The sequence below is a fragment of the Leptonotus elevatus genome, chromosome 17 (genome assembly GCF_054856555.1).
Source record: "Leptonotus elevatus isolate MCC_2025b chromosome 17, RoL_Lele_1.0, whole genome shotgun sequence".
In the NCBI taxonomy this organism is placed as follows: Eukaryota; Metazoa; Chordata; class Actinopteri; order Syngnathiformes; family Syngnathidae; genus Leptonotus; species Leptonotus elevatus.
This window is the reverse complement of record NC_141255.1, coordinates 13,101,416-13,121,981: the sequence shown is the minus strand read 5'-3', so window position 1 is coordinate 13,121,981 and position 20,566 is coordinate 13,101,416. Positions and strand designations below refer to the sequence as shown.

Below are 20,566 nucleotides of genomic sequence, written 5' to 3'. Positions count from 1 at the left end.
AGCAGAATGCCAAATGCAGCAGATTTTATTGAGTGCACAAAAAGAAAATGTCGTGGACGTCACATGCCTTCACGACGGGAATAATACACAAAGCATTTCCACAAATCAAAACAGCAGTCATGTGAAGAAGGAACGCCATGGAGGACATCCATTGTCAGCTTGGCTGTGTTTGGAATCGCATGCTAACATGCTAAATAATGTGCCAACACCACATTTGCACAGCGTGACTCGACTTAAGGGGAAAGCACTTTTGCGTGGGCACGGGTTCACACCAATTCTCATCTAGATTTGGTACGGCCACTCTTTCCATTAAATGTCAGGAGATACGTTTCTCTTTCAACATAGATGATGACTTTTACGTCTCTTTCATACAACTTAGCTAGATTTGTCTTTTTCAAACAGATTGTTGTCTAGAGCTGACTCTTCCTGACAAATGTCTTTTTTTTTTAACCAGTTGACATCTGGAGCTTGTCATATGCGGCGATTTCAAGCACAGCCTGAGCACCACTTACGGAAGCGTGGAATTGCCAATGTGGAGTAAACATTTTTGATTGGCAAATATGTTCAAATGTACTTGCAAGTACGTTTGAACGTATTTGCAAGTCGAAAAAGTTTACTCCACATTGGCAGTGCCACGCTTCCGTAACCACTTGGTGTCCAACAGTACAAACTGGAATTCCTAAACAAAGAATACGAGTAGAGCAAGAAAGCTGTGTCTAATAGAACAACTACAGGTTTGTAACCAAGGAGGAAAAAGGAGGAAATGGTGCCTGGCTGGCTTGAAATAGAAACAAGGTTACATTCCTATAATAATGGACTAATTAGGCTCTTGTTAGCAGTTAGTGAAGTGTCGCAAGGCGGGACTGTGTGCTTGGAATCTAGGCCGGCTTTTGTCCTTGTTTGTCCCAGGTCGGCGTCCTGAAGGTGACGAGCGTGGTTTTGAGGTAACACGAAGCCAGCTGCGGGTCGGCGCTTGTGCGTGGGGCGTTCAGGTTACCAAAGTGCGGAGGCTGACGTCAGTAGCGTGCAAGCGACACCTCTGATCTAATGACCCGAGAAGTATTTGAATACATTGGGCCGCACGTTCCATGTTGGTCTTGTCTGAGACATTGGACAAACACCGTCATCTTCGCCGTCATGAAACCGGACGCCGGCTGAGTGTGCTTGACTTTTGTCATCTGTGTTTGTTTTTGTGCGTTCTGAGTGGCGGCCGTCATCGGGACATGCTAATGAGTCGCAATTATCCCCCCAGCGCCTCCGCTCAATCTCATGCAAAAAAACTCTTTATGATACTTTGCAAACAATAGCAAAAAAAAAAATCCTCAATACTTAAATAATAGCCCCGCCCACCCCAACATTTCTGTACATCAGCGGAAAGTTTTTTTTTTCTTTTTCTCATTTTTTTGCTTCCGTTCTGGCAGTCACTCTACTTCTTTTTCTTCTGGAAACGCCTGAACTGGTTCTGGATGGCCAGCGCCGCCTTCTCTGTTTCCGGTGCCTCCAGGTCGATGTCGACCTCTTCTTCCTGCTCGAGAGGCTTTGCTGCCGAGGCCTTCTCTGCATAGACCGGGGGAGGGAAGGAGGCAGAGGGGCGTTTGACGGATGTCAGATTTGTCCAATTCAAGCACACGCTACTCTCAATTAGTCATTTTCTAACAAATCCTGATGACAATATGTCTCTGACACGGTGTACTTGCTCAAATAGCAGTCCACACGACTACCAGGTAACACCTAACAATCCAGAAAGTAAAAACCGTGCCACAGTTTGGCTTTAGCCCCTGATGCTAGCTAGCTTGCTCCCTAAAAGGTAAACAAGCACCATGAGAGCTAGCTACGGAGCTAGCTAGCTAGCTAGCACCTGGGGCTAAAGCCAAACTGTGGCAGGGTTTTTACTTTCTGGACTGTTCGGTGTTACCTGGTTTTAGTGTGGACTGCTATTTGAGCAAGTACACCGTGTCAGAGACATATTGTCATCAGGATTTGTTAGAAAATGACTAATTGAGAGTAGCATGTGCTTGAATTGGACAAATCGTGGCAGGGTTTTTACTTTCTGGACCTGGTGTGGTTATCGACGCACCTTTACTGTCGTCTGCAGCCGCCTGGCCGCTGTTGGCCGACTTTGAAGAGGTCAGCTGTGAGAAGGAGGAAGAAGAAAAACAACACGTCAGTGTAAACTTTCATCAAATGCCGTGGCGTCGATAGCCCTGGAATCTTCCCAGTGTTCCCAGATGACGAGATGCGAGCGACAGGCGGCGGTCCAACAATCCCACCCGTATGGCGTATATGGCGCAATTGGGACGGTTTAGGGTCAGAAGACGGACAACAACTTGTGTGTTTTTCTGCCGGAGGGACTGCAGAGAGAGAAGACTGCGGATGCTCGGCCGTGTGACACTTTGACAAACACTCAGGATGAAAAGCAGGGAGAGGAAACGGTCATGTGACTAACAGTCTTCGACGGGGGACCAAGATGCATGTGTACAACTCCTTGTTTTATTTCCTTTTTTCTAGTATTGTTGACTTACAACATGCACACAAAACATACACGAACATAACAAATTCCTGAGCGAGTCAACCACCCTCATCTTCTAAAGCCCCTGGCCCGAGAAATGCCACAAATCTTCAAAAAAATGCATCCCTCCAAATACTCTTGTCATGTTTGGCAATGGAAAAATGTGAAGTCTATGTATCCGACAGCACAGGTAACATTCTTTGAAAAGCTAACACGGAATTCCGACAAAAATCACTTACTACCAAAGTCTTGTCAGTTCTACGGAAGCGTAGAACTCCCAATGAGGGCTAAACACTTGAATGGGCTTGTGTCGTTCGAAACGGCTGCAAAATCCTTTGAACGTACTGCAATGTCGTGCAGACGTCAGTTGTTTGAACATATTGGTAAAAGGTATGCTAAATGCTAAAAACTTCATTTTTCCTATCATGCCATGGTGTGTTGACTTGCGCATGCGCATTGCGGCTTTAGATGACTTTATCAATATGTTTGAATGACTTTACCAGGATATTTGAACAACTCGCAGTACGTGTGAACAATTTTGCAGTATGTTCGAACAACATAGCCAAGTCAAAACTGTTTACTTCACAATAGGCAGTTCCATGATTTTTTCTAAATTCCGTTTGAGATTTGTTCTGCTCAACAACAAATTTCCATCTTTCTGAACAAATTTGATCTTGCGAAACTGTTTGTTGTTCTTTTCTCATAACTTGTTCCGTACAGTCGTCTTCTCAACCTTTGGAGACTTTGCCCCTTTTTTTGGGTGAATCTTCTGAGGCTCAAGGATGCTACTGAATTCCAAGCGCTCACTTGACGGTTACGCGGCTCTCACCGACACCGGAGATGACCGATTCAACCTGATCCTATTTCAGTCATTAGTGTTTGATTAGACATTACACCCAAAGATACTTTACAAATGAAACCATGAGAGTTATTTGTGTCATATCTTTAGCATCATGCGGAGTGCACTGCATCAGACAGCTGTGTTGAATCGCCAAAATTCTACAAACAGCGCTTGGTCCTTACAGTTCACTCGACTACATGCAATCGCATCGATGACGACAATACCATCATCAGCTGAGATTTGGATCGAGGGCAAGAAATGCGAAAGGATCTCCCCGCATGAATCTGTCAGGCTGTCGGTGCCGCTGAACCTGAGAGGCAAAGACAGATTGCAGCGTTTAACGAGAAGCCCCCGGGGGCGGACGGCTGACGGCGAGAGAAAGACACATATGGAGCGCGAAGAGAAGAGGCGCAGAAAGATTGGAACCAACGCGGCGAATTGAGGGAGAAGTGGGCCAGCGTGAATGGGAGCCAGATGGATGCACAAGCAACAAACCCCCCCCCCCCAGCCTCCCAGAGCGCTCGTCTTCCTGGAATGAGGCACATGTGATCATCAGTGATGCTTCTTCTGAATCCTCTGCAGTGGGAATACAATGAGGAATATGGCTCTTATGTAATCCTGCAATACCTCCATTTTTGTCCACCTAATGTTAACTTGAGAGCTTTTAGCCTACACTGAGTACCCGCAACCCCCACCCCTCTCTCAGTTTGCCGTTGACCAGAATAAGTAGATGCACATAGCGGAGGTTCCCCACAAGGGTGACGATTCTAGCGGCATTCCCAAACCCCGATGGTGACATCCTATGGCAGATCAGTATGGTCCTAAAACAGAACAAAGCTCTCGTGGGCGAGAACAGTAGGGCACACTTAGCCACCGTTTGATTCGTCGCTCTTTCTATTGAAGACGTGGAAGTGGGGCCATTAAAAATAGTGCCTTAATGGCTTTATGTAAGCCAGTGGGTGTGGGTCTGAAATGGTCCTGAAGGGGGAAAGGGACTGGAGAAGCTTTTGTGTTCTGCTATGAATGTTTGATGGAAAACACACTCACTGCCTCGCTCACAAGTATACAGGAGAGCTTTGCTATAGAAGAACAGGAAGTCCCTTCAGTGTATTTATAGACACACGTCAAAGGATTAAATGTCCACATTGCTCACATGGAAGATAATCATGCAAGCCACGAGGTGTAAAGATTATTATTGTATTAGAGGTCAGTATGTGTATGTGTGTGTGTGTGTGTGTGTGCGTGCGTGCGTGCGTGCGTGCGTGCGTGCGTGCGTGTGTGTGTGTGTGTGCGTGTGGACTTTAGTGAAAGGAAGTGTGTGTATGAGAGGAAAATCCAGCAAACAGCTGTCACACAGCGGAAACGCTGCAAACAGGAATTCTGTCATTACGTAAGAGCTCTCCTGCATTCTTCCTCTGATATTCCCACAAAGTTGGCAAAAACCTTCACGCTGTGCACATGCCAACCATACCAACGGCCTCCTCGAGCTGTTGCCAATGAGAACACAGTCGGGCCTTAAGAGCGTGTGCGCGTGTGTTTTGAATAGAAGCCGGTGAAAGGAGTGAAAAGGAAGCGGCTGAGGAGCTTTCAGCCCGAAGAGATGAGCTGTCAAACAAAGACGTGTGCGGCTCCTGACGTCAAGTATGAGCCAGAGGGGAAAAAAGCCAACATTCCCAAGCGAGCAAACTTGAATTTGACCACAAACAACAGTACATGGTACATGAACAATGATAAATCATATATATATACATATATATATATACACACACACACAGTATGTGTATGTTAAAGGTAGGACAGGTTGTGTTTGAACAATAAACATAACTACACGCATTAAAGTAAAGCATTTAATAAATGTTTGCGTCTGACTTTCAGAATATTTGTTGATATCAAACTATCGGGGTCATTTTTTTCCATTTTAAATTATGCATGTAATTAACTGTTTAGAAAAAGAGGAGGCTGAGAGAGTGTGGTGGATCAAAAAATGTTGAGGACATCCTCGTAACATTAAATGTAGAAATAATTAACACATAACAGGTGCTCTTTAAATTTGGTAGGCAAAAAATGTTGATTAAAAAGCCTTTTTTATTTAGCGATTAATCGTGATTAATCAAAATTCTAAGATGTGATTACTCTGATTAAAAAAGTTATAGTTTGACAGCTCTACTCTATATATATATATATTATATACACATACAACGATGCAATAAGTTTCATATGGAATAGTATGCTTTTATGTGACCAACTTAAATTTGCATCACCATCCAATAGTTGAACATTGTGTAGGGTAATTACAAATAATGAACTAAGAATAAATTGAGCTTGCTTATTTTGCCACATGAAAAAAAGTTATTTCTTTAGGTGCATGCTAAATATCGTATTAATGATATTGCAATATTTAACAAACATATCGCATGTTTTTCCAATATTGTGCAGCCCTTTATAAATATATATATATATATATATATATATATATATATATATATATATATATATATATATATATATATATATATATATATATATATCATACTGTACATACTGTTCACATATACTGTAATACTGTACATCATGAATAAATCTTTACCTTGTATAAAAATGAAGAGCAGCAAGAATAGCCAGCATTGTATGTTGCAAAAACAGACATATCATTAAATAGTAAACAAGGTAATTAATCAGCACTGCAAGTATAGAGAACCGCAATAATACACAAAAGGCAGCTTTTTAAATTATGTTCTCTAGAATTGTCTTGCAACTAGGAAAGCTAACCGTGACTTAAAGGACGACTGCTATCAAACTTTTGAAAATAAAGTTTTAGTAAAAGACGAAGAAATGTGTTTAGGAAGTGAACTGCTCGAGTTTGATCGTGTTTGCGTTTCGTGCAGGAGGCCTCATACTGTACTGCAGCGCAACAACACTGCGTCAAAAGCTCAAGTAGAAGAAGAAGAAAGCTGGAGAGTTGACGCCGCACCTTGAGATCGAGGAAGACTCGGGGGGAGGAAGAGGAAGAGCGTGTGGTGCATGATGAAGATGAAGCGTTGGTTCACACTTACCTCGCTCATGGTGCAAAACTGCAGCGCTTCTGGACGATGAGGATGACGATGAGGAAGGCGAGTTGCCACCGCCGCTAAAGTCAGCAAGAAGAGAAAGAACGAGAAGCAGAGGTTGAAGAACCTGAAGAACGAGTAGAACGAGATGTGCGAAGAAGAAGACTGCTGCTGTAGCTGGAGCCGGCGGATGCTGCGAGAGCGAGTGAGGCTGCAGGCTGAAGCTCACTGGAGGAGGAGGAAGAGGAGGGGGGAGGATGCTCGCTCGCTCGCTCTCTCTTGCATCGCCCCCCACACTCTCAGTCAGCAGGGAGGCTAATGGTGCGTCAGAAGAAGGTCGAGCCCGGAGCAGTCGATCAACTAACGCCTGCTATCCGGTTGATCGTCGGCTGTGCTGCTGCGGTTTTGCCTCGAAAATGCTCCCAAGTTAGTCAGTGTAAAGACAGCTGAGTGCACTAGATGGCGCTATTTCACGCAAAAAAAGGATTAAACTTGATACAAGGCCATCTTCAGAAAAAGTACTCTGTATTTGGGTTTCATCTCTTGGTCAAGTATGCGGATTGGTTTCTTAAATATGAAGATGAAGAGCAAATGGAGCATTGTATTACGTGGGGTGACTATTTCATACGAAACGTCCAAATCAGAAGTTCACATGATAGGCCTATCCTCACAGGGATGTGACAGGTGAGTGTGCTTGGAACATGTCAAGCAAGTTTTACGTGTTTCATTGTCTATTTTTGATTGGCGTTTTTTGGTATTGTTTTCATTTTCAAAGCAAACGTTCAAACAGGACAAACAATCTAACTGGTGATATTAAGCACCATGACCTAATATTGTCATTCATTCTGTCAAAACGACATGTCACTCAAGTAAGTCTAAAGTAAAACTGGACATTCTCGTGAAGAGAAACACGTTCAATCACGTCATCTATTTGTTTATTTTTTTTGTTGATGTTGCTCATATTAGTCACGCCTAGAGTATGTTAGATGACTCGGCCCTCACTGCAATGGCAGTCGACCACATGAGAGCTCAAACCCTGCGCTGCCTTGTGACATACGTTTGATTGACATTGGTGGATATTGTGCAAATATTCCAGGCGACAATGTAGTTTGGAGTGTGGGAGGGGTTTTCCTTTCTTTGCCACTAAGATGATTAGATTGGTTTGAGTTGGGAACAGCGGTTGCGTGGGTTTGTGCTCTCACTCTGAAAACAAAAAAACAATATACCAGCGACATCTCTAAGCTAGCTAGCTGTACAACATTCAACAAGACTTTTCTTTTCAAGCACAAGAGCATGTTTCAAACATGTCAAACACACATGGAAGTCCAAGAAAGGCCTTCCGGACCACAAACGGACCGGCAGGAAGAGTGACAGGGAAGAGAAGATGTTTAGTCTACGTCTAGCTTTAGTGTCTCGTTGGACAGATTTTGGCCAGATTTCATCCAGCCGTGGTTCTTAACCCTACGTCCTTGGTTTAAAGTCTGGGCTCAGAGATGGGATAAAGTCACACAATTTACCTAATTTAGAACACCTCATGTCTCAAGTTAATTCCTTTACTTTAAGTCGAGTCAAGTCACAAGTCATCAAAACAGTGACGTCAGTCCACTCTGGTCCAAGTCACACTGACTCGAGTCTCCATCTCGGGGGTCTGCTTTGGTGCAAAGGACAGACAGAAAGACGCCGGTTGTACAAAACAGACCAGGAAGTGCTTGAAACAGAAGGCACGGTGGAATTGACGCTCGTTAGGAGCGTCCAGTCGGAGATCGGCGTCTGTGGCCGTACATTCCCGCGGAAACACACCAGCGCTCTTCAACACCACACGCTCGGACCGGGATGTGATCCGTCGTGAATAAGTAAAACAACATTTGATCCACTAAAAGAAGAACAAGTTGCACAGTGCTGTGTAAGGACATTCAGCTCACAAACATCACGGTCATTTTTTAACCAAACAAACACCATTAAAAAGCTTTTTTTTTCTTTTTCTCTTGTGGTAAAAGCTACAATTTCTACTGGGATGTCTTTACCTTTGTTAGTCCTTTCATTGTTGCCGCTACCTTTGCGTAGTCTTATTTTCATTGTGACATCAGCTTTCCTTTATTCACAAAAAACACTGAAAGTGCGGGCATAAACCACCGATTAACACGCCTCTAGTCTGAGACAAAAAATACCATGTTGACGACACAGAAAATTCCACCCCGAAGTCTGGACGTGGACCACCTTTGCTGGAGTGCTTGAACTCACAAATGTGTTTTGGAAAAAAGGAGTAAAAAAATTCTGGAAAATGTGCAGATGTTTGGAGGTCCACATTTGTTTTAATCTGTGAGGACATTCCCCTCGTGTTGGTCCTCCGCGCAGCTGCTGCACTCGTCTTCGTCCTCCTGCTCTTCACCATCTTCATCCTCTTCATCCCCCAACTCGCTTTGGAGGGCTGGGCCATCACTCGAAGCCCAGTTGGATTCATTTTTTTCTCCGCGATGGTCCGGAGGGAGCCCATTGGGGGTCCAGGTCTGGTTTGAGGAGCCTTGCTGGTATCCCACTTGGGACACGTTGGTGTGTCCCCAAATTCTGAGTGAGTCGGACTGGTCGCAGGATTTGGTGCCCTTTGGGGCTCCATCGTCCTCCTCATCGTTGAAGGCGGACAGAGGGCTAATTTTGCGTCGGGATTTACTGGTGTGGTTAACCTGGAGATGCATGTTCATGAGCTCAGCAGAGGATGTCCGAAATGGACACTCCAAACACTGCTTCAGTTTGATGCCTTCTTCTCCTCCTCCATCTTCTTCCAGCCCTCCGAGGCTTAGCGTGGGACGGCGGGACAGATCGAGAGGTTCAAAGGTGCCCGATTGATTCAGCGCAGTCGACGCTGGTTTGTCGCAGGCCACCACTATCCGGTTGGTTGTAAGGGGCTTACGGCGAGAAACCTTGAGGATTTTGGGAGGAGGAGACTCCCTGATCCATGCTCCTTCCATACCACCAGGGTAAAAGGCCCCCATTGCCCCTGATAGATAATGGTACTGGGTCTCCGCGTCAACGTCCCTTAGAGACCGATGCTCCTGCTGTTGCGGCAGCCCAAGGAGCCAAGATTGCTGGCCGGGTCCGTCCGACCGAGCTTTGGGATCAGTTTGCGATCGGCGCTGCTTAACGGAGGTCAGACCATTGATGGCAGCTGCAAGTTTGCCCACAGGGGACGTGGCGGAGCCCGATGAGTTGCGTTGCTCCCTGTGATGCCGCTGAAGGTGGTATTTGAGCGAGCCCGACTGGGTGCCAGCGTAGTCGCAGTGGGGGCACTTGTAGGGTCTCTCACCTTGACAAAACAATGTGAGGCATTTTAGTCATTTGTAGTAACACACTGGCAAGGCAGAGGGCAGTGTTACATCACAGATTGAAATCAAAGTGCCTGATGATGTGTGAGCCACAGGAGTTCTTCATATTTGACCCAATTGGTAATGTTTAGTATGTTAGATCAGGTCATCATCAAAGAAATGTACAGAAAATTAGCTCAGAATACATTTTAGATGACCGCAGAAGCTTCCTACCTGTGTGGACTCTCAGGTGCACTTTAAGGTGATGGGATGAGCGGAAGGCTTTACCACAGTAGGGACAATCCTTAATCCCTCGACCGCGGATGCGCTCCCTGCTGCTGGGAAGCGAAGCCACAGCTGACAGCGCCGCCATGGTCCCGTTCTCTCCTGTGAAAGCAGCACAAGCAAATATGAGGAAGGTTAGCGCTAAGCAAAGCCAAGGGACTCCAGCAGGGAAGAGGCTGACCTTTGAAGCCTGGCATGGCAGAGGGAAAGCTCGCCGCCGCTGCTTGCTGCACTTTGGATTCCTGCCTGAGTTCGCCTTGGCTTCCTCTGGCTCGTCTGGAGCTGCACGTTCCGTCCATCTCACCTGCAGAGCCTTCTTCCAGGGCCTTGGGTGCGTGAACACGAGCGTGAACAAGCACCTGCTGGAGGCTGTGGAAGAGCTTCCCGCAGTCGGGGCATTCCCACGGACCTTCGGCTGCGCCCGAGGCTCCTCCGGAAGCCCCTCTCGGATCCATAGCATCAGCGTAGGCTCTGACCGGATCGCTATCTGCTCCCAAGGTCCTGGTTAGACGGGTATGGTGAGCCCTGTCTTTCTCTCTCTGCTGCTGCTGCTGAGCCACGGCAAGACTTCGAGCCACCAGCTGCCACCAGGGAGTTTGCTCACCTCCTTCGGTGGTACATCTAAGCTCTGTCCTCTCTCTTCCGGCCTCACCACGTTCCGCGCTCACGCTGCCTCCGCAGTTTCCCCTCTCCGCCACCTGGGCCACAGCTTGGAGTCTCTCCGTGCAGCTGGCCCCGCCACTGTCACAGGGAAGGCCCAAGTAGCCCAGGATAGCTGATTTGCCGGAGGCCGTCCGCATCCTACTTGCGGTCTCTTTCTCTGGTCTCCCTTGCCCTGCTCTGCCAGACCCCTGATGAGCCAGAAGAAGGCTGGAGTAGAGGGCGTTTAAGGACAGGTGACCCGCAGAGCCTTTCGCCTGTGGATCGGCGTTGTTTCCCAAGCCGGCTTTCAGGCCGAGCTTGTTGAGGTGAACTTTCATGTGGTTTTTGAGAAACCACGGCTCCTTGAAGCCGCGCCCGCACACCTGGCACTTGTGGTCCAAGGAGTCCTTGTGTTTGCGCATGTGTCCCTTGAGGAACCATGACTGAGTGAATCTCTGCCCGCACGTATCGCAACGGAATGCCGGTAACGAGGATGTTTCTGATATTTTGGCAGGGGATGAAGTTTGGGGAGCTTCTGAGGGGGCGTTAACCGGGCTGGAATTCGAAAAGGCAGAAGGCAAAGTGGGGCCCGCTGGGGAGGGGTGGCACTCCTGCAGATGGGAAGCCAGGGAGCTTTCCTGGTTGGCGGCGAAAGGACAAAGCGTGCATTTGTACGGGTTGTGGAGAATGCGAACGTGGCGCGCCAACTCAGAAGCCGTACGAAATTTACCTTTACAGGCATGGCAACGGAACGTCAGTGGGACGGGAGTGGATGCCGTCCAATGAGTAAGGTCTTCATTTAGTGGAGGGCTCACTGTTGCGTGGTTCTGCTCTAATTCTGTACCTTTGAGCTCCTCCTCTTGAAGTACATGTGTAAGATTCTCACTCACAGAGTGTCTTCTGTAATTCAGACTCTGCTCTTTTTTGTTCTGTTGGACTCTGAGGTTCTGTTTGAGAGGCGCTGACGGAAGAGCACTCCGATAACGCGACGAGGCCTGGCGGTGTCGGTCCAGACTGTGGGCTCTGGCATGAAGGGACAAAATGCTTTGGAATCGGAATCTCTTCCCACAGACGTGGCAGGAGAACCGGAGCGATGGTCCTGTCGCCGCTCTGGTGACGGCGTCCCTTTGGAAGAGCTGTAAGTCCAGCTCGTCATTGCAGCTTCCGCTGGGTCCTGAAGAGAGAGCAAACTCTAGAGCTCCAAAACCAAGGGGGGCTGCCAAAGGCGTGGCTGGCGGGGAAGATTCCAGACTCGGACTGCGTCCCGCTTCGGCTCCGCCCCCTCCCGGGAATAGAGCCACAGCCGGGGTGGGGGACGGAAGAGCGTCACCGATTTGTTGGTCATCTTCTTGGCCCTCATTGTGGGGGTGGTCCAGCTCAGTGTGGGGCGACACGGAGAGAGGGGGGCATGGCGCTGCGTCCGGATGGTGAAGGGATGCTTCTGGACTTTTAGGATGGATCAATGGCTCAGGGCAACACGGCAACACAAACTCTGATGGGGAATCCATCCTCTGCATGGACAAACAAACAGACACATTAGTGCACCACCAGACAACTGCGGTGGTCCGCAGCGCTGATTGAATTACCGGGGGCGTATGCAGCGTTATGCCATTCTCAAGGGTCTCGGCCAGTGGGGGTGCAGCTCCTCCTTCAATCCCCTGCGTAGAAAACACAAGAAAATGTATATTTAAAAAAACAACCAGAAACTACAAAGACTGAAAGAAGAAGCTGGTAAGCAAGGTTCTTGCTAATGCTAACACCTGTGAAGCACCTATGGCTAAAGCCAAACTGTAGAAGGGTTTTTCCTTTTGTGGACCTGAATTTGCCACCTCTAACTGTGAGATAGAATACCTGTGAGCAAATTTTGACTCCATACTAACGCTGTATTATGAATATATGACAAATACGCAGGCAGCATCTGTGGCTAACTGCGCATAACAGGTGCACACCTGTTACACAATTTTAGCCTGCATGTGTGTGTTTGAGTGTGTGTTTGGACACCAGCGCAGCATGTTCACCGTCCCAAACAGGAAGTGGGATATCTGGACTTCCCAACACACCCTTCCTGTGTGCTCACATGCACACGCAATATTTCGGAAATGTGGCTGCGGTGCCGTCAAATAAAAGATGCGCACGTGATTGTGCGTTTGCTGGGTTGCTCGGATCCATCATGGCCAAAATGGAGGAATGCTACAACACAAGGTCGCACATTGTAATGTCGGTGTGTGTGTGTGTGTGTGTGTGTGTGCGGTGAGATTGCTACGCAGCCAGATGACATTTTAGCTCAGCTATGAGTCACAGTGATATCACTGCACACAGGTTAATCCACAATGATTGTTCTCTCTCTTCTGTCTGTCGTTTCTCGCCCTGACTGCTTCCTCCCATCCCCCTCTCTTCTCCTCTCTCGTCTCTCGCTCGCTCCCTCCCTCCGTCGGTCCATTATTCACTAATTTTCTTTCATTCTCTGCCCCCCTGCCCTGGCCCCCCTTGCCCCCCCCCCCCCACCTCCCGTCCTGCGGTGCTGTTGGTTGGCGCCGTGCCAGAGAATGCTGATATCAGCTGGTAGACCGGAGGCTGCCAACATGGCGAAGTGCAAAGAAGCCAAGGCACAAGAGAAAGAAAACATGCGGCGCTTTTACAAAAGAACAGCAACCCAAACCTGCAGTGTGTGTGCGTGTGTGTGTGTGTGTGTGTGTGTGCGCGCGCGCGTAAGCGTACACAGCAGTTAAATGTATCTGCAACATTTTCAAAAGAATATCACCCCGGCTGGGCTTTGTTCCGCCATGATAGGTCCTGTCACCACGGTGCCGCCGGCCCAGCCGTGGAGGTAGAAGGAAAGCCCCAGAACCCAAACGCCGCCGAAACGGAACACCACAGAATTTCAGAGCCTGAAAATCCTTACAATATCAGCTCAGGAGGTACCTCAACTGTGGGAACTTGCACTGCTACGATTTTTTCAGTGGTGGCAAGCATTTCTCTCAGTAATCAAGTACATTCTTCGGGGATCAGTACTTGATCTATTTTTCAGACTGTTTACTCAATACATTTGAAAACAGACTTGCACATTGACTCGCTCTGACAAAATGGGCTCGTAACTCTTTAATGTTAGCAAAGCTATGCGAACGCGTGGTTTTGATAACTTGTGCAGTGATGGTTTTTTTCTTCTTCTTCTTCGCTGTGGAAGTAAAAAAAATTGTTTTGCTCTAGTACAAAACTTTAATCAGTACTTGTTATTTTTCACAAGTAGAAGCCAAGTCAACTAGTCTAAACAATAAAAAAAAAAAAGTAATAAAAAAATATGATCTTTATCTATCTCATGGGGCAGCCATTTTGTTACTTGCTGTCAAGTGAAAATGACATCACACTTGCTCAGGGAACGGCCAATCATGGCTCAGCTTGTGAAAGGTCACATGACCAATATCAGAAAACAGGTAAGCCGTGATTGATTGTCACCTGAGCCATTAAGCACTGTGATGTTATTTTCAGTCGACAGCAAATGGCAAAATGGCCGCTCACTGAGATGGATGAAAATGGTAAGATTCTACTGCATAACTCATATTCCACAAATGTAATACAGTAATCAGAATGCCGTGTTTAGACTGGTGGAGGTGCACAGAACATATTATAGTAAAGAAAATTGTATGTGCCCCCTCAAAAGGTTCTACACTCAAAATCAGAATCACTCCTGAACTTTTGCCGAAGCGGGAAGCAGTGAGCAACAATTGGACCAATGTGAGAAAGGTCATTGGTGTAGATTTGACCTTGAAGGCCTACTACATGAGCTCGCCCTGAAAAGTCGGATTTGACTTGCGCAAGGGCTGTGCTTCCCATTCGAAACATTCCTTCCAAAAGCTTTGGGAGAACATTCGATTCGCAAATGTGTCAAATCAAAACACACCTCCATATAAAGCTTCTGCCTGCGGGGTACGGCAATACAGTAGGTTGTCATTGTGTTAGTATCCAGAGTTGATCCTTAAGTGCAGGTTAGCGCACGTCTGCACATTGCACTTCCTCTTTAAAAACGACTAAGCAGGAATGTTGCTCTGGCGACCGACGGAAGCCAACCGATGGCTCAGCGCTCCACTACGCGCTTGTGGAGTCCTTCAAGGTCTGGTGGACAGTAATCGAACACAGGGGACTTTTATTCTCTCGTTCTGTTTTTTGAGGGGAACCTTACATGAACAATAAGGAAACGTATCATCTGCTGCATACATACTGCAGTCACCAACTTGGGCTCAGAAGCCCTTTCCACCCAAAGCACATCTGAAGACAGACAATGACTTTGGATGGAATGTGAACTGAATTCCCCTGCAGTAACTACTACGATGTGGGATTCCCCAAAGAAAAAGAACTGAGGAAGCAGTCAGAGGGGAAGGCCGCACTCATAGCTATCTTGTTAGCTGTTACATTGACTGAAATCACAAAATATCCGAACCATTCATCAGAATCACTTAAATGTACGACACAAATTCATGACTCCTGAAATTCATCCCGGAAATACGGCAGGTTGCTTTGATACGTCAACAGATAAGGACTAAAAGTGACATTTGTTATTTTTGGTTGTGAATATATCCATGAAGTTGTTCAGTTTTGATTATCTGAAGTAAAAAGCTGCCACATCCAAGATGGCGGACGCACCGACACTGCCACACAAAGTGGCATCTCTGTCCGTACGTTACACGTCTGTTCGCTTTTGGCTTTTTGTTTCGGAACGTTCCTTTCTTTTCCCAGCAGAATAGTGAATGTAATTATTAGCATACATAACTCCAGTCCTAACTTTTATGAAAGGATGCTACAATAAATCTTTGACGGCAGCAATATTTCAAGCAAGAGGCCACCAATGGCATTTACAGAAAAAATGACACTTGAGAGTTCAGAAGCAAAGAAAAGACTTGCAAGTAAGTTACCAATAAACTTACGATATTAATATTCATTTCATATCATAATAGTTATTTTCGTAGCCCATAATTTACGCCATAACAAATCACATTTCAACTTCCTATTGAAGAAAGTCTACCAGTTGGTGACAAGCTGATATATGAAATATATTAAGTCAAGCAGCACTAAAGCGGAGTCTTTCATTTTTTTCAATTTCAACAGATGTATTTTCCTGTGTTCCACATGAAGCACGTTGACCCTATGACCTTTTCCACAAATTTTAATGAAGGGTCCAAGAAAGTTTAGGAGATTTTACATTCCCAAAGAGGCCTCGTGTCTATGTTATCAACTCCATTTTCTGTTGTTAGTCTTCTGGAAGCGCTTTTCTTCAGGACTGATTGGGCCACTGTGGCATACACTTGTTGCTCTGGAATTCAAGTACAACATATACGAGGGCCCTGTTAGAGGGCTGGAGAGCAGAAGGGGTCCAAATATACACATGCACACCCTAAGAGCCACCTGCAGCAGCGTGCACAAGTGGCCCCCCAGCACAAAGGCGGAGAAGACGACTCTTGAATGGAGGAACGTCCTTGACAGCTTAGTCCAGAGCATCTTTCAGCGCACGCACACCTGAACATTTTTGCTCAGTCCAAAAGCAAAAACAACAAGAAAATCAAAGAGAAAGCGGTCAGAAGTCACGTGGCTAGAACTCTACAGTGGAATTTCCTCTTGATTTGCGCCCCCCCCCCAAATAAAATAAAATAAAATAAAATAAATAAAATAAAAAAGTGGAACTTCCTCCTGATTTGCCCCCCTCCCCCAAATAAACAAATTAAATAAAAAGACAAATCGTCCACAAGATGGCAAAGAAAAGCGAGCCGAGAGCTGAACGGAGCTGAACGAAGCCAAATGAGCGTCTGGCGGCTCCATTTTGTTCCCCAAATGTTCGAGGGCAGCACAAGAAGGAGAAGGAAGAGGAGGAGGAGGAGGGCGAGCCATCACGGATAACATCTGCAAATCTCCACAAACGAACGAAAGAACTTCAAGTTGCATGTGGACCAGCCCGCACACTTTTCTTCTTCTTACGTACAACGTCCGGAACAATCGGATTATGCACGTGCGTGATTGCGCGCGCGTCCTTCCTGCCACCGCAACAAAAGGCTGATTGCCGCAAATCTGCGTGTACGTGTGCTCGCAACTTTTGCGCCACGTGCTATTCTTGCTCCGGTGACTTCGGTTACGTTTCGCTTGCGCAACTTGCTCAAAGTTAAACGAAGCAAAGCGGGTGGGGTGGGGGGGGGGGGTCCCATATGTGACTTTATGTGTCACGCGTGTCGCACTCACAAACATGACGCACACGCGCGCGCGCGGCTCCACGCATGAAAAGTGTTTTTCAGCACAAAGCGACGAGCCGACAAAAAGCTGCAGGAAAAACAGCAACCGGGGAGCAAAGTGCACGTCGAGGTGAGTCGGCGCGGGCACACATGTACACGCACGCGCGCACATACGTGCACACGCGCACATCCATGCACATTTATCGGACAGGCGGCAGCGACGGAAAGCGTTCGTACTTACGCGTGAGCTGGCTCGCAGATTAATGGCGCGACACGTCATGATTACGTTCAGTTTGAATTAAATACATTACGACTTGGGGAAAAAAATGGAAATCAGGCTTGTGTACAAGCATACGGCGACTCCCCCTCCCTCCCTTTCACTCACTCACTCACTCCCTCTACCCCCCCCCCCCCCCTCTTCCATTCTTCAGGGTGGAGGGCTCCGTGTAGGTTGGAAATGTTAATTATGATCTCAGCACGGGCTCCATTTTACAACAGCGTCATCCCACCGTCCCAAATATGGCAGCTGACACGCAGGAGGGACGAGGACAAGAAAAAGCGTCTCAGTTGTCACACGGATGGAGGGGAAGCCACAACAACTTCTTTCAAGCTGACAATTCAAGACCCACTTGTGTATTTTTCCGTATTGAAAGGTATAATTGTCAAGATGGAACTTTAGAGTCTTTTGCTTGTCTTGGTTGTGGGAATGCCAAACCGTGTCCTGCTTTGCTGGCTTCGGTGGGAAAAACCCACACAGACCAAAAGATGGAATGACCCACTTGTTCTTCCTTTTTTGTTCCTTTCTTCAGCAAGCCTGTCAAATGAAGGCTCACTCACTATCCTTCATTTTCAGTGGCAGATAAGTGGCTTGTGTGGCAGCATAGTTGCCCACACCAAAATGCTACGTGTAATGGCATTGCATACCTGAAAAATATGTTTGTATTTGCAAATACCTCGAGGCCAACGCACTCTCTATACAAGCGAGAAGGGACATTCTTGGAAAGGGAACAAAAGGCAAATTCTGAACGGCAACAACTAAACGCGTGGCTGTCAGCAAAGCCTGCAAAGGGGCCCCTTACGAGCCGCGCCGGCTGATGGTTTGATATTGGTCCACAGAGATAACACAACTCTAAACAGGCATTGCGATGACACGTCTGCCTCGTCTATGTCTGTTATAAAACTAAATGGAAAAAATGAAAATGAAAAAAAAAAACAGCTAGTGCTAAGTGTGAATGTGTCTGTTATCTTAAAGAAGTTGACTGCTCCTCTAAGTAGCTAACACGTGTTAAACAAAGCCGCTAATATACAAGTTGAGATAAACCGAAAGATACAATATATCTCCTTGAATTCTCCAGTAGACAATAAACGTTACAAATTTGAAAATGTTAACATGAAGCATTGGAGCTGAGGTCAGTTTTGACCAGCACACACACACACACACACAATTGCCCACTTGCATGAAAATATTCAAGCAAGCTAACCCTAAGCAAGCCCTGTTCATTTTATCCTCCTCAAGGGACTTTGTTCAAGTTCTAGGGCAAAACAACAACAACAGCAACCTTCTTCAAATCAGAGTAATTATGAGTCTCTATTAGGATGGCATTGACTAATATGTCCATATATTCTTTTCACACTGCCATTAGCAATGATAACGAGGAGGAAGATGATTGGCGTGCTCGGGCCTTCTTGGATTGGAGTTTGAAAGGACTCACACATTTTTTGCTAGAGTGTGTATCTTGGTGAAAATTTTATTTAGGGGGTCACCAACAAACTCATCTAGTCACACACCTAGAAAGTGTGGGGGAAAAAATTACCACCACAAGTTTGAGACAGTAGTTTTGGGTGGACGTGTCTATTAAGAGGCTATAAGCTCTGGTGGTGGACATTTTGTCTTGAAGCAGCCATTTTGAGTCAATTCCAATACTTGTGCCCCAGTCGTCAGAAAGCTCGACTTGTGGACTCTGGTCTTCAGACCAGTTACCAACATTGGAGGTGCCGTTTTCACTTCATAGAAAAACTGCTGCTAGCGGATGACAACAGTGGTTAGCCTTGCTAGCTTCTGCTAGCAAGGCTAACCACTCATCTTCAAACAGGGACAGGCTAAATTGGGAAGCTTTTTGAATGATGGGCATGAGGCCCTCTTCATTTGTTTTTAACTCCCGTTTCCAACACACAAGTTTGACATCGCCTCCTTACCACCTTTCAAAATGGACACCAGCGCGCTTAAAGAGTCCAAAAGCGCCGAGTGCTTGCACTGGAGTGCTCCGAGAGTCCAAACTCCTTCCCTGGACCTAAACACACACACACACACAATTTAGTGTGAAGAACACAAGAGCAAGGGGCAACAGACGGATCGGCGTACTTGCCTGGAGTTGGTGAGCTGCGGAGGCCTTCGGGTTTGGATGTGACGCTCGCCACACATTCGCCGAGATTCCAAATGACTGTGCTGACACCCGACATATCTGCTGGATGAGCCATTGTGTGCTGCATTTGTCTCAGCAGCCATGCCAGTCTACAAGTGCACACATGTGTACATTTGCCATCGTGTGTGAGTGTGTGTGGGTGTGTGTGTGTGTGTACAATAATGGCATGAGCCGCCGCCGCCTGTGATGCTTTGATTGTTTGCTCCGCCGCAGCAGAAATGCACCAATTAATATGCAGAGAGAGCGTGAGACACACACACACACACAAACAAGGAAAACAGCCATGAGGGAGGGAGATGGGGGTGAGGGTGGGAGAGAGAGAGAAAGAAAGAGGGGCAGGCGAGATGGCAGACAGGAGGGAGGGGGATGAAATGAAAGATGGGGGAGACGGGTGAGGTTGCAGTACATTTGAGTCGGAGGAGGTGGGCTGAGGAAGTGTGTGTGTGTGTGTGTGTGAAATCAATGGAAGGAGAGAGAGATTGATTTAGGGGTGAGGAGGAAGAGGAGGAGGAGTGATATGTGGCTAAGGCGGCTGTCCTTTTTGTCGCAGTGTCAGTGTATTGATACTGTAATGCACTCCAACCGCACACACGCGCACGCACACACACTCCATCATTTCCCCCCCACCCCCCGACAATGCTACCGTGACAACGGCTGTCACGGCGACGCCTACTGGCACAATGCTGCCACAATAGTGAGGGCACTGAAGCGGCACTCACAGCAAAAGAGGATGAAAGGGAGGACAGACGGACGGACAGACAGCATGATGGCGGAAGCTGATAAGGTTACACGTGGAAAACACACATGACTCCTTGTAATCATTTTACCCTTCTTATTGTCTTACTTGGGTGGGCAACTTGTTGGAATTAGTCACAACTTGTCCTCGTGTGCGTGATTATCGTTATCAGGAGGTTTTTGCTGGCGTTGAAAGCTGTCAATCAAAAGGTGTTAGTGCTTGTATGTCATTTGTGTGTGCGTGTGTGTGCACGTACGTGATGTATAGTGTAGTGTACCCAGGCCCTCCCCCACCCTTGCGTGTCACTAATATGATGTAAAAAGCTAATGGCATGCAAATGTCTGTTGTCCCGGTAACCAGGCTTGAAAAATCCCTTTGATGTCTCCCCCCGACTCATTCTCTTCACGTTCTCTTTGTTTGCCACCATCAACATCCCCCGTTCTCCCCCCTTTGCCCCCTCCACCCCACCTCCCCTCCCGCCGCTCCGTCTCTCGGCCTTCGCCATTCCAGAGAGACCGGAACAAAAAGAAAAAAGAAAAAAGTTCCAATTCCACTTTTTGTGTTGCCGTCTT

General features: G+C 47.0%; 2 protein-coding genes and 1 long non-coding RNA gene across 6 annotated transcripts; 1 reads left to right on the top strand and 2 right to left on the bottom strand.

The window, feature by feature from the left end:
* Positions 1–9: 9 nt before the first annotated feature.
* Positions 10–8,473, bottom strand: LOC147160059 (uncharacterized). Its single transcript, XM_086059082.1, has 4 exons — positions 8,422–8,473; positions 6,404–6,621; positions 2,078–2,132; positions 10–1,557 (listed from the first exon to the last, which is right to left on the bottom strand). Exons 1-4 carry the CDS (start codon positions 8,471–8,473, stop codon positions 1,427–1,429), a joined length of 456 nt encoding a protein of 151 aa, XP_085915208.1. The 3' UTR covers positions 10–1,426.
* Positions 7,316–19,508, bottom strand: znf219 (zinc finger protein 219). 4 transcript variants are annotated; one of them, XM_086058212.1, is made up of 6 exons: positions 19,202–19,508; positions 19,032–19,126; positions 12,210–12,281; positions 10,163–12,134; positions 9,931–10,083; positions 7,316–9,698 (listed from the first exon to the last, which is right to left on the bottom strand). In XM_086058212.1, the coding sequence occupies exons 4-6, from the start codon at positions 12,129–12,131 to the stop codon at positions 8,710–8,712; spliced, it is 3,111 nt and encodes a 1,036-aa protein (XP_085914338.1). In that variant the 5' UTR covers positions 12,132–12,134; positions 12,210–12,281; positions 19,032–19,126; positions 19,202–19,508; the 3' UTR covers positions 7,316–8,709. The 4 variants fall into 4 exon arrangements, with proteins under 4 accessions (XP_085914338.1, XP_085914337.1, XP_085914335.1 ...); XM_086058211.1 differs by having other exon boundaries at positions 19,035–19,126; XM_086058209.1 differs by lacking the exons at positions 19,032–19,126; positions 19,202–19,508 and adding an exon at positions 17,077–17,234.
* On the top strand, positions 16,831–18,224 carry LOC147160058 (uncharacterized). Its single transcript, XR_015090428.1, has 2 exons — positions 16,831–16,965; positions 17,267–18,224. It is a non-coding gene; the product is annotated as an uncharacterized LOC147160058 (long non-coding RNA).
* Positions 19,509–20,566: the final 1,058 nt, after the last annotated feature.